Source organism: Chiloscyllium plagiosum, unplaced genomic scaffold (genome assembly GCF_037043375.1).
Source record: "Chiloscyllium plagiosum isolate Xiang-an unplaced genomic scaffold, Cpla_swu_hap1 HiC_scaffold_39, whole genome shotgun sequence".
Taxonomy (NCBI): domain Eukaryota; kingdom Metazoa; phylum Chordata; class Chondrichthyes; order Orectolobiformes; family Hemiscylliidae; genus Chiloscyllium; species Chiloscyllium plagiosum.
The window spans coordinates 4,279,556-4,293,247 of NW_028270177.1; the positions used below are offsets into that span (position 1 = coordinate 4,279,556).

The 13,692-nt window shown below is 38.6% G+C and overlaps 1 protein-coding gene across 2 annotated transcripts in view; it reads left to right on the forward strand.

The window, feature by feature from the left end:
* golm2 (golgi membrane protein 2) overlaps positions 1–13,692 on the forward strand; it is an 83,687-nt gene that overhangs the window by 39,132 nt on the left and 30,863 nt on the right. For both annotated transcript variants that reach the window (XM_087981313.1, XM_087981314.1), the window contains exons 4-6: positions 3,345–3,447; positions 7,188–7,305; positions 8,741–8,909. In XM_087981313.1, the coding sequence (XP_087837439.1) occupies positions 3,345–3,447; positions 7,188–7,305; positions 8,741–8,909 (390 nt within the window). The remainder of the gene's footprint in view (positions 1–3,344; positions 3,448–7,187; positions 7,306–8,740; positions 8,910–13,692) is intronic.

The window sequence follows — 13,692 nt, forward strand, 5'->3', positions numbered from 1 at the left end:
AGTTGCCTATTTAATACACGAGGAAAATTTCTTCTGAGGGCAGTGAACCTGTGGAATTTATTATTGTGGAGGCTGAGTCATTCAGTTTGTTCAAGCATGAGGTGGGCAGATTTTTAATTAGTAAGAGAACCAAGAAGTGTGGAGAAAAGGTAGAAAAGCGGAGTTAAGGGTTGTCAGCGGAGTTAAGGGTCTCATTGAATGGCAGAGCAGACTTGATGGGCTAAATGCGAAAAAGTGGGGACTCCAGATGCTGGAGATCAGAGTCGCGTATGTGATGCTGGAAAAGCATAGCAGGTCAGGAGGCATCCGAGGAGCAGGAGAATCGACATTTCGGGCAGGAGTCCTTCATCAAGAAACCTTGACGGACTAAATGGCCTACTTTCTGTTCTTAGGCTTATGATCTTAGGATGCAGAGCATTATCATCGACATTAAGGGTGTGATTTTGCACTTTTAGTTTCATGTGGGGGCAGTTTTATAGTGTTGACTAACTCCCCACTCCTGTTATTGAGAGAACTCAACTGATCACCCATCAATCACTTAAGTTCTCATTGGTAAGCTTTGAGTATATTGGTTTTTCAAGGGTCTTGGAAATAAATGGTAGTGATCCAGTTCTCCTGAAGCTGTTGACCAATCAGAGGTTAGCAGTTTCTGGCCCCTGAAGACTCGGTCCATGGACATTCCTTGGGATCTAACTGTGAGAGAGTTCATTTTCTTGAGTGTGGGATGCACATGGAGAGGAGTATGGCAGCGGTGGCAAGGGCAGGGAGTTTCCGCTTTTGGAGATGACTCCCTTTTGCCCCTGCACTATCCCACAAAAAACAAGGTCACCCAGTCGAGAAATTAGCCACGTTTCTTGCCTGCCAGGGATGTATGTAATTATACCATTGCAAAGTTGGACCCCCAAAATAGTTGTTAACTGACCACTGCTGAACAAGGTTTTATGAGGCCATGGCTTTTTATCAGTAAATTTATGAGGAAGGTGTTACAGCAGTGAGATTCCAGTGGATTTTTGTGCTCAGTGCTAAATTGGGAAAGAGACAAGTACCGCTAGATCCAACTCATCTAATTATTTCCCTTCTCACCACCTCCAAGGAGCAGGTGTTCTGCACAAGGCTCCCTAGAGATTCTGGTCAGGAAATTGTGGATTTCAATTTGAAGTTCTAGAATTTTCTTTCCTCTTAAGAGAATGGTTATTGAGGCAATGCTGTCTTAATGTAATTTACAAAATGCTTTCCATTTTTTTGTATTGTTTAATGATCCATTTGATTTTCTAAAATAGTGTCTACTACATGTACTAAAGTTATACTAAACAGTTCTTTGTGATGTAACTCTTAATTGAAACTCTAACTTCTCTGCAATATCACTGAAGTCAAAAATATTCGTTAAGGCTTATAGTTGGTCATAGTTGTAGATGGACAACTTGATGTTAACTGCCCAGGTCCTTCATATATGTTGCCTGGCCCCTCTCAGAACTGCTGTCCTTCCACTACTCTGGAAATGGAATTCAATTAAATTTATAGAATTGTGCATTCTGTAGAAGTTCTTTTCAAAACTGGTTTTATATACTGCTTTGTGGCTGAGTACTAAGTATAGTTGCACAGACTCCTGTTTTGCTGTCACTTGGTACTGCAAGATCATAGAAACAGTTCTTGAGTATTTCCTAATATCCTGCTGAACAAGGTTTTATGAGGCCATGCCTTTTTATCAGTAAATTTGTGAGGAAGGTGTAACAATGCCAGAAATACCTCAGTCTCTGGGAAATTACCCTGGCTGTGGTATCCTTCCTTGAATTGGCATGTTGAGTTGAAACAGGCTCTGGAATTTGTTCCTTCTGTTATCTGACTACCAGACTGGCTGCTTCCAAGCTTGAAACTTGAGAGAACTGTAAGTAGCCTTGGTGCATTCATTGTAAGTAGATGTGTAGTAACTGCTTCTCACTTTCAACTGTTTATATGGGCAATTCAAAGCATTGATCAAAATTGACTTCAGATAACAATCTTTTAGTCCTAGCACCAGGGAGGAACTATTCTGCCTAGAAAAGAATAACAAAACATCCCTTTGATGCTCTCTCCTCCAAACTAAGCCCCTCTGCAATTTTTGACATTGTGTTGCAGGCAGAGTTTTTAAGAAACACAACTTGATCACAACTTTAAACTGACTCAATGCTGAAGCTAAAGTACCAACATGCCCTAACAAGTGATTTAAATGATCACGTATAGTAACTATATAATTTCAATCTTTACTAGATAATTTTGATGTCAAATAATTTATTCTCCTGCCCTCATAAGTTGTTTTGGTATTTGTGAATTTGAATGTATTTGTGGGAATATTTGTATTACCTTGGCTTAGTACAAGGAAAAAAACTTTTTTGGACTAACAATTCAAGCAAATTGAGCTGTTTCTTGCAATCTCAATATGTAAACTGTCACTGAATTGGCAAGTGAATCCTTTTCCTTCAGCACCCAGCTGGTAGTCAAATAGGGGTTGGAAAAGAAGGGGAGTCGTTCCATGTCTTCTCACTTGGTTGTAACAAATAATCTGGAACTGGGAGGATCCTGTTCACACTGTTCTCAAACAAACAATGATTTGGAGGTGCTGGTGTTTGACAAGGGTGTACAAAGTTAACTATCACACAACACCAGGTTATAATGCTACAGGTTTATGTGGAAGTACTAGCTTTTGGAGCACTGCTCTTTCATCAGGTGATTGTGGAGTATAAGATCATAGGACACAGAATTTATAGCAAAAGTCTGTAATCTTGTACTCAACCACCTGATGAAGGAACAGCGTTTTGAAAGCTAGTGCTTCTAAATAAACCTGTTGGACCTGGTGTTGTGATTTTTAACTCCAAACAAATAATGGTTATGTGATCATTATTATCTGTTAAATAGTGTTAAATGTGGTTCTCTTAACAGATACTGCCTTACCTGCTAAGTAGTTCCAGCATCTACAGAGTTGTACTTTGTTTTTGCTTTGTGTATCTAAGGGTGGTAAAGATAAGAGGGAAAAGATGCATTACAAAATAGACTAAAAGCATTAAATACCATTAACCTGCCACACCGTACATTGATGCTCAAAATGCTCCTTTATTCTTTACAACCGCTGAAGGCTGTTTTGCTGTGAGGGAGTCGATTTGGGTTGCATTCAATATACATTGAAACCAGTGGGAGGTGGTAGCCTCTATTACTGCACCAAATGTTAACTCATTTCATATGCTTTTAGAAGTTGTGCATACTTCAGGTTGATATGCAAGCATCCTTGGATTTTATTCTGTGGTAATGATTTCCCTGTGTGATGCAGTATTGCAATAATTGGTCAAGCTGATTTTTTTTTTCTTACACAGAGCAGCTTACTGAGTTACGACAAGAGTTTCTAAGGCAGGATGATCAGCTACAGGAGTACCGGAATAACTCCACAACCTTGCAGAAGAAACTTGAATATGAAAGGTGAAGTACCAATTGTGTACAGTGTGTGCATTCAAAGCTTTTCTTTTTCCCAGCCGTCGTCTTTTGGTTGCAAATTTTTTTCGTGAAGTTGTTCCTGAAGTCAATTTGAATTTTGTACATGGTATGCTCTTCAGCACCAAGCCCTTCAAACCATGTTTTATTACTACTACACAGGCTGGTATTGACTAGTTTTGGATAACTCCATTTATATTTTTCAAATTTTTAAGATAACTTTTAAAAATTAGTTTTGGCTAAATATATAAGCAGGCTTTACTGGCAGAGAGCCATGAGCTAAGTATACTTGTAGTTTAGAGTGTGTGGTCAGTGACATTGTAAATGTATTCAAAAAGAGCATGCATATGATTTTATTTTATCCCTTGACAACAGCAATTCTTCCTTTTTGATACGAAACCACATATTAGCTATGAGCAGGTAATTGTGTAAAATAAATATTAATTTCTGTTTATAGTTTCAGGATATTGTATCATTTTCATTTTGTCCATGTGAGGCTGACTTTTTTTGTTTTCTTTTATAACTTCTACAAGCAACAGTTGTGTTGAGATATGTTATGATTGTGGAAATGTGCGTTTATCTGTAAAATTCTGTAGTGCCATTTGGTCAAATGCAGTTGAAAATGGGTGGGTGTGAAAATGCTAACATAACTAGATGGGCGGCACGGTGGCACAGTGGTTAGCACTGCTGCCTCACAGCGCCAGAGACCCGGGTTCAATTCCCGCCTCAGGCAACTAACTGTGTGGAGTTTGCATGTTCTCCCCGTGTCTGCGTGGGTTTCCTCCGGGTGCTCCGGTTTCCTCCCACCATCCAAAGATGTGCAGGGTCAGGTGAATTGGCCATACTAAATTGCCTGTAGTGTTAGGTAAGGGGTAAATGTAGGGGTCTGGGTGGGTTTCGCTTCGGCAGGTCGGTGTGGACTTGTTGGGCCGAAGGGCCTGTTTCCACACTGTAATATAATCTAAATCTAAATCTAGACAAGTAGACACTTCTAAGTATTTACCTCTTACCCTAAAATACTAATTTAGAAGGGTAAAAATAAACATTTTTCTCTCACCTGTCAATCTCTGAATCTGAATTGTATGTATTAAAAGATTGGTGCAAAAGTTAATATCCATTTGATTGAATTGCAACAATTCGTTCTTAACATAAGGAAGTAATGCCAATATATGTGCTTTGAGGAAGCATTGGCATTCAATAATCTGATGTGGTGTAAGGCAGAATAGTGGACAGATTTCTATGGTGGGTTCTTGATTAAAGACCTTGTAACCATTTGGAGCATTACTTATAAATGCTATACCAAAGCCACCAGGTAAATGGGTTCTTGCATAATAAAACCATTTAATTTTTGAAGGAAGTAAAATATATACTTAAGAATAAAATAGTCTTGTTTTCAGTTGAGGTGGGGAGCTGGGGTGTGAATTAAGAAAATGTACTGTTGAGGCCTTAAATGGTAGGCATGCAAAATACTGGTGCAAGCAAGTTACTTTGCTCAAGATTGTAGCTGAAGTCAAAGGAAATGAATTTGTAAGATTAAAAACATGAAATGGATGGAATTCTTAATGAAAGTAGTTGACAGTTGTGCTGATCTTTGTTTTGAAAGGAAATAGCCAAAAAGTCAATTTACAAAATGAACTCAAAGGAGTAATGATTTACAGATTTTTAAAAAAAAAATCAGGTATGCAGCAAAATTCACTGATCTGTCTTTTCTGAATCCTGGCAATACCAACTATGCACTGCAAGAGTTAATGATTTGGTTACTGGATTGAAATTTTAGTTTACATTTTGACTGTTGCCCATTGGCACAAATAGTTTCAGCTTTACTCCAGATGTGAAAGTGATTTGTAGTTCCAGTCGGGGGTTGTCTGCGCACCACTTGAGTTTATTCTGTCTTGAGTATTGTATGTGTATGTTTGAAGGTATTTGCAGGATGTTAGATTATGGTGTACTTTTAGTGTAGACTTTGAAAATATTGTAGTCCCATGAATTATACTCATCCATTTAAATGTAATTTCTATTGAGGTACTTCATAAAAGCTAGAAGTTGTTGCTTCTGATCTGTATTGCACATTACAGGCCGTGATGGCCATCCTTGTTTCCAAATAACCTATTTTACGGCCCCCCAAGGTGGGGTTTGGAATCCCAGTTGGGGTCACAAGCTTTGAGGCAGCAATGGCTGCTGTGGAGAACCACCCCCAGCCCTTCCTGTTCTCTTGAGTCCTATCCCTTGTCCCCAAGCTTGCTGTTCACACCAAAAGCTTGTCACAAGCACCCTGCTTGATTGAAACATTTTTATGTGCTAACACAATGCAATGAGCGCATATAGAATTTTTTTTCAGACCATTCAGCCCAACAAGTCCACACGGACTCTGAAGAACATGCCACCTAGACTCACCCAGAATCTCTCATTACCTTTTGTGCGTGTGATTGACTATATTTGACAGGCATAAGTTCAAAAGAATTTACTTTTTGAGAAAATGTAAATCTGTAGCTGTACTGCTAGGACCCAGTGGTTTATTACTGCGATAAGCTGCCAGAGGAGAGATGGAAGTGGATACAATTGCAACATTTTAAAAGGTATATGGATGGGTGCATGAAGGGTTTGGTAGGATTTGTGGAGAGAGAAACAGTTAACATTTCAAGTTGAATATGATTGCAGGTCTGAATGTGATTAGTATATTTGGTTAGTCCTTGTTAAAACCATTAGTAGAAACTGATATTAACACTTAACTGATGTACTTAATTTATATGGCAAAACATTTCATGAGAGAATGCAATAGTTTAGTTTCTTGCTTTGATACTCATGACTCGCACAATAAAATGGTTTCCTATACAGATTTTAATATAGGTTCTATTTTTGTGGTGAACTGGAAGAAGTGGGTGCCAAAATAAAATTTGACTAGAAATAACCCATTTTACAATAACTTCCCTTTAATACTTTGAAATTCTATTCTTTGCCTTTTTCATTTTGTTATATTTGTCAGATTTGCATTACGCTGCAAATGCTGATAATTCTGATTTGCAGCATCATGGTTTACTGGTTTGAATTACTCTTAATCTAGATTACCTTTCATTGTGTGAGGCTGAATACATTTCAGATCTGCCAGCTGCTGCACTCTGTTGCTGGCATCTTTTTTACTCTGTTCCCATTCCAATGGTTGCATAACAACAGATGCTATAATCTTAAAACAGTGGAACAAAAAGACAGATCTGTTTAAAGCAGTAGAAAACCTTAATTGTATTCTGATAACTTTGGCGAAGTTCTTGGTGCAGACTACAATGTAGGAGTAATTATTAAATAAATCCAATATCCATTTCCTTCTAGAATTGCTTCTGTGTTAATACCACTGAAAAGTAGTTAAAGTTCTTGTTGAAAAATGCAGAAACATGACACTTGAATTATTATCTGACCATTCCTGAGCAATTGTGGTATGGTACCATATTTCAGATTGCCAAATATCAGAATTTTAGTTCTTTACAAGCCACTTCACAAATCTGAATTATTATTTTTGAATATAATATGGATTTAGTTGCTGTTTCCAGTGTTGTCAGTGTGTTTGTCCTGTTACCTTAGTTTTAATTTGAGTTGGTGTTTATTGTCATATCAGCCAGTTTGTTCCTGAATTCAACCAGCAAAATAATTGAACTACCTTCTTGTATCTGAACAGCTTTAAAAGTGTAATTTGCTGTTTCCTATGTATTGCTTATTGATCTTTTGTTCTCTTGCAGCCTGCAATGTGGTCAACAGATCAGGGCACTGAAGGAACAATGTGACGAGAAGTTGAAGACTTTAGGGAAAGTGCATAACCAGCCAACAAAGCATGAAGATTCAAATAAACAAAACCAGGTAAGCTGCACTGCATTTTTGGGACACTATTCAGTATTGTGTTCTCAATATTGGTAAATATTTATATCAGATAATGTTTCTGAAAACTCTTAATTAATCTGTCAAATTCATCTGTATATATGTATCTAAATATTATGTCCGGAGTTATGGAGTTTCTTTTGATTTATTTGTTGTTACATGTACCTAGGTACAGTGAAAAGTTTTTGTTTTGCATGCAATACAGGCAGACCATAAGCATTCAAAGATCATTGAGTGATTGAACAGGCTGAGGAGTAAAAGGTTTTGCACTTTGCACTGAACTGTGATAGACTCTCAGTCTCTTTGTTTCCAAATCAAATCAATGTGTTTGTAAAACTGAGTAAAATATCTGGCCCCTTCTTGTTAGAGAGCCGAGGAAACTGGTGAATCTGTTGTTCATGTAAGACCTCAACATATTCAGGCCCAAATTACTTTTCTCATTAATTTTGGTTCATAGGACAGTTTTATCTGTTAGTAATCCACCCAGCAATGCTTGATTGACTATTGGAATTGGCTGAAGTTTCCGGAATTAGCATTAGTGATGAGGCCTAATAAATTAGCTGGCCATTCATGGACATAGAAGCTGACTTTTAGGTAGAACTATAACTTTTCAAATTATTCATTCCTGGGGTGTAGGCATTGCTGGAAAGACCCTTATTAGCCCTGCAAAGATAGGGTGAACCATCAACTTGAATAGAGTTAAGGGGCTTGTTAAGCATTTGAGGACAATTAGATCATCTATAGGTCAGGAGTCTCTCAAACCAGACTGGGTAAGGGTGACAAATTTCTTTCTCTAAAGAGCTAGTTAAAATTTTACAATAATAAGTAATTTGTGATCACATTGCAAGTTTTTTTAAATTCGAGAACTCTTGACTTAGTTGCATTTCAATTCCCCAGCTTTTACAATGGAATCAGAATTCATGTCTTCAGATAATCTTTTGGTTTACGAGTCCAAAGGCATGACCCCTACCTTGTGTCACTTCAGAAGTTTTGAATTTAATTGCAAAGTGAATGAATTCTATTCTTTGTATGTCTGAATCTTATCTCTATTGATGTCGAGTTTTGTTTCTGATCCATTCTTTCAGCTATTAGTTGTGGTATATTACTGCTTTGCTGAAAATTCATTGCATGTTCCTGGAAGTCAAGATTTCCAACTTCATACTCTGCACGCTATCTGATTTATAAAGAAGCCAGTTTTGAGGCTCATTGATCCCTTGTGTTAGTAGCATTTCCTTAATATCCTCGGAGCCTAAGTGGAAGATGCAGGGCGTTGAGGTTGTAATGATGACCTTGACCAACAGTTGCTGCAGTCAGTGAAGGTTGATCTTTTGAGCAGTAGCCTAGTGCATTGTTTATGCCGGCTAATGTTCCTCTGCATTTAATCCACCTGCTATTTCTATTTGCTTAAATTTCACAGTCCAGAGAGGAGAATGAGGAAGTGAATAATCGCCAGAAATCTGACTGGGATTACAACAAAGCCAAAATAAATCTTGAGAAGCAGACTTCTGAAAGTAATAAACTTAACATTAATCTTAATGGAGGAAACCAACTGCAGCCTCACCGAGATGATGGCAAGAGATTACTAAGTAAGAAAAGCTTGTAAATTGTCATTATGTAACCTAGCAATTGAAGTGCAGATAAGCAAGTTACTGAATACCCTGATTTGATAGATGAAGACCAATTTGCCTCTGGGATGTGAATTGTTTGTTTTATCACTTTGCTTTGGGAAATTGAATATTGAGCTATTACTCTGGTATAACTTTTTTACCTTGCACAATTTAAGCAAAGTGTTGATGATATTTCTGCTGAGAAATCTGGGTCCAATCTTGATGGTCTTGAAATAAAATATTAAGCAATTTATAGTACTATAACTTTGCAGTCTGCATTCTTGGAAGCAATATATTTTTAAATAAAAGCCAAATTTTGTTTATTTTATTTCACTTCTTACAAATTTCAAATGGCAGCTTAGAATGTTTTTCGTGTACAGTCATGTGATGATACTATGGCTTTTAAGAGATGTATTTTGTCCTGTTTTATGTTTTTTGAGGTTTTATGACAGCAGTGTGAAGCTGTCTATTTGAATCCAATAAACAGCTTGTGAAGCCTTAAGGTTTTTTTAAAAGATGGAAAAATAGAAGCAGCCTGGACAGGCTCCCACAGAACCAGAATTTTTAGTTTAGATTTCAGTAGTGGTTGTTGCTAGGTTTTGAAGCTGGGTAGAAGCTGCAGTACATCTCTCCCTGCAACTGAGTTTTCTCTTGATGCCTTTACTACTGCTGCTAGAATTACATGAGGTTCTGTTGTTCTGAATCTGCCTTTGTCATGGGTATGTTTATGGGATGTTAATATATTGGGACCGTTACTGTTTAGTAGTTAGTTTATTATTCTGTTAAGTCTTCAAATAAAGTAGTTGTTCCAATTTCTTTTTGTATTTTAACTATAGTGTACGATTAAAATGTGTTTTGATTAATGTCAAGTAGTTTGACCAATCAAACTGCATCTGGAAAGCAATACCTTTCACTTACCTTTATAATGAGGAAAAGGTAGGATCTAGAGCATTTGAGGTGGTCTGGTCTAGCCATAACACTCACCATATTCTAACCCCTTATTTTAGGCTAAAGGAAATTCAAAAGGGAAAATTCATGCCAGTTTGACTTGCTTTGATGTGTGATCTGATACTCTCTTTGAATATGTTTTTGAAACATCTGTTGAAATGGGCCTTTTTGTTTTTAAGAAAAATTCAGGAGATGTTAGCATTGCTGGCTGAGCAAGCACTTATTGACCATTCCTAGTTGTCCTTGTAATGGTGATGCTGCCTTCTTAAACTGTTGCAGTTCAGTTGGTGTAGGTGCATCCATGGTGCTGTTGCAGGGAGCCATTATATTTTTAACCCAATGGCAGTATATTTCCAAATCAGGATGGTGAATGGCTTCGTGGGGATCTCACAGGAGGTGATGTTTCCATTCTATCTACTGTCCTTAACTTTCAGGATGATAGCGGTAAGGATCCTTGTTGAATTTCTGCCATATCTGTTGTAGATAGTAAAAGACCTAAGGTTTTACCATATCATATGGCTGCTGTCTCTCACTGGGGGTGGTATAATCTGAGAATCACCATGCCTGTAGCGAGAAGAGAGGTTGAGAAGGAGAGTCTTTCATGGAAACCTCAGCCAGTGCAAGAGTTGAGCCCTGTTGGTGTTGCTCTGCATTAAAAACCAGTCATCCAGCCAATTGAGCTAACTGACCCCCATGCTAACTGATTACTGTCACTGTGCTTTGGCAGTGGAAGGAGTGACTCTTGCCGAAGAAAAAAGATATTGGCATTGCAAGTAGTCTAAAAAAGGTTCACTAGGAGGAGAGGTTGAGTAGGTTGAGCCTGTCTTCATAAAAGAAGAATAAGGTGACCTTATTGAAACATAAGAGTCTTGGGGGACTTGAGAGGGTAAATGCAGAAAAATTGTTTCCCCTTGTAGGAGAGTCTAGGGGTCATAGAGTCATCGTCATAGAGATGTACAGCGTGGAAACAGACTCTTCGGTCCAACCTGTCCATGCTGACCAGATATCCCAACCCAATCTAGTCCCACCTGCCAGCACCTGGCCCATATCCCTGCAAACCCTTCCTATTCATATACCCATCCAAATGCCTTTTAAATGTTGCAATTGTACTAGCCTCCACCACTTCCTCTGGCAGCTCATTCCATACATGTACTGCCCTCTGCGTGAAACAGTTGCCCCATAGGTCTCTTTTATATCTTTCCCCTCTGACCCTAAACCTATGCCCTCCAGTTCTGGCTACCCGACCCCAGGGGAAAGACTTTGCCTATTTACTCTGTCCATGCCCCTCATAATTTTGTAAACCTCTATAAGGCCACACCTCAGCCTCTGACACTCCAGGGAAAACAGCCCTAGCCTCTCCCTTTAGCTCAAATCCTCCAACCCTGGCAACATCCTTGTAAATCTTTTCTGAATCCTTTCCAGTTTCACAACATCTTTCCGATAGGAAGGAGACCAGAATTGCATACAATATTTCAACAGTGGCATAATGAATGTCCTGTACAGCCACAACATGACCTCCCAACCTCTGTACTCAATACTCTGACCAATAAAAGAGAGCATACCAAATGCTGCTTTCACTATCCTATCTACCTGTGACTCTACTTTCAAGGAGCTATGAACCTGCACTCCAAGATCTCTTTCTCAGCAAAACTCCATAGGACCTTACCAATAAGTATATAAGTCCTGCTAAGATTTGCTTTCCCAAAATGCAGCACCTTGCTTTTATCTGAATTAAACTCCAGCTGCTACTTCTCAGCCCATTGGCCCATCTGTTCACGATCCTGCTGTAATCTGAGGTAACTCTCTTCGATGTCATCTCCAATTTTGGTGTCATCTGCAAACTTACTAACTGTACCTCTTATGCTCGCATCCAAATCATTTAAGTAAATGATAAAAAATAGAGGACCCAGCACCAATCTTTGTGGCACTCCACTGGTCACAGGCCTCCAGTCTGAAAAACAGCCCTCCACCACCACTGCAGAATAAAAGTTTGCACGTTTAAAGGCAGCTGAGAAATTCTTGACTCTATATGGTCATTTGCCACTTGTCTGGTGCAAATGCTACTTGTCACATCGTAACCCAAGGTTGGATCTTATCTGGACTTTGTTTCATTTGGATGTGTCTGGGCAGTGGTCAGTGAGGCATGTTTCTATGAATATGACTGTCAGACTTAAATGTTGATTGGGGTTCTGATTGAGTTATATAAGTGAGGGGCGTAGGGTGAATATTAAGATACTTTCCTATTGGTAGAGGGATCAATAAGCAGGGATCATAGATTTAATGTAAGAGGTCGAGAAGGCTAAGAGAAGAGTGGATGAAAAATTGAGTCGGTGGAATCTGGAACTCACTGCGTGAAAGAGTAGTTAAGTCAAAGACTCATTTTATTTGAACGGTACTTATCTGTTCACTTGCATTTCTATAATCTTCAGGGCAATGGACCAAGAGCTGGAAAATGGGGTTAATGTAGTGAGGTCTCTGGCGTGCACAAACATGGGCAGAATGGCTACTCCTTAGTGTTGTAGATGTCTGAGATGTTTCTTGACTAGTCTAAGACAGTTGTCCAAATGTTGGCATTAGACAGCAGATGTTGATTAGGAGCTCATTGCAGGGTTGATTGGGTTGCATTTGCTGTTGCTTTTATGCTTAGATTGGTGACAAGTGGTCTTAGAGTCACACAGCATGGAAACAGACCCTTTGGTCCAACCCGTCCATGCCAGCCAGGTTTTCCAAACTGAACTAGTCCCATTTACCTAGGTTTGGCCCATGTTCCTCTAAACCTTTCCTATTAGTGTAGCTGTCCAAATATATTTTAAATGTTGTAACTGTGTGCCTCTGGTATTCATTCCATACATACCACCCTCTATGTGGAAGAAGTTGCTATTCAGGTCCCTTTCAAATCTTTCTCCTCTCATCTTAAAAATATGAACTCCCACACACTAAGGAAATGACTTTTTTGCTATTCACCTTATCTGGGCCCCTCATTTTATAAACCTCTATGCAGTCACCCTTCAACCTCCTACGCTGTAGGGAGAACAAAAACTCCCAGCCTATCCAGCTTCTCCTCTTTAACTCAAACCCTCCTGTCCTGACAACATACTTGTAAACATTTTCTGAGCCCTTTCAAATTTAATAACATGCTTTGTATAGTAAGCTTCCTTGTTTAATTCCTTTCTTGAGGCCTTTTAGCAGTTTCCAGTTCAACTGTGTGGTTTGCTGTATCATTCTGAGGGCAGTTAAAAATCAGCATGTTACTGTGGGTCTGGTGTCACATTTAAGCCAGATCAGGTAAGGACAGTAGACTTCCTTCCTTGAGAGACATTTGTGAACCAGTTGTGGGTTCAGAAATTTGTTAATCCATTTAAGTCTTTCAGTACTTTTGGTTTCAAATGACTTACTGTTTGAAGATTCAATTTCACATAACCTAAGTCCATGTTCCACTACATCTGGGAACAGAAAATTTAAGTTAAATATGACTCTCCAATCTATAAATGTGAACTATGCATGTTCTAATGATCTCCTACCTTTTATTAGTGTATTTTGATTGTTTCCTACTAGATTTTACTGTCTGCTAATCGGATTACTACAATATTGAGAATTAGTTGAGGCATGATCAGCTGTTCTCCCTTGCAACACTAATTCAGTTCTTCTAATTTTAATGTCCATATGCAAGGAGCAGCAATAAGCCATCAATAGCTGAACCATTCAATAAGATTATAGCTAATCTAATTACTCTACATTCCTGTTTATCTGATGCTCATACCACTTGTCAGTTTTTGGTCTCTTCCATAATCTGTGACTCTTTACCTTTTTGATT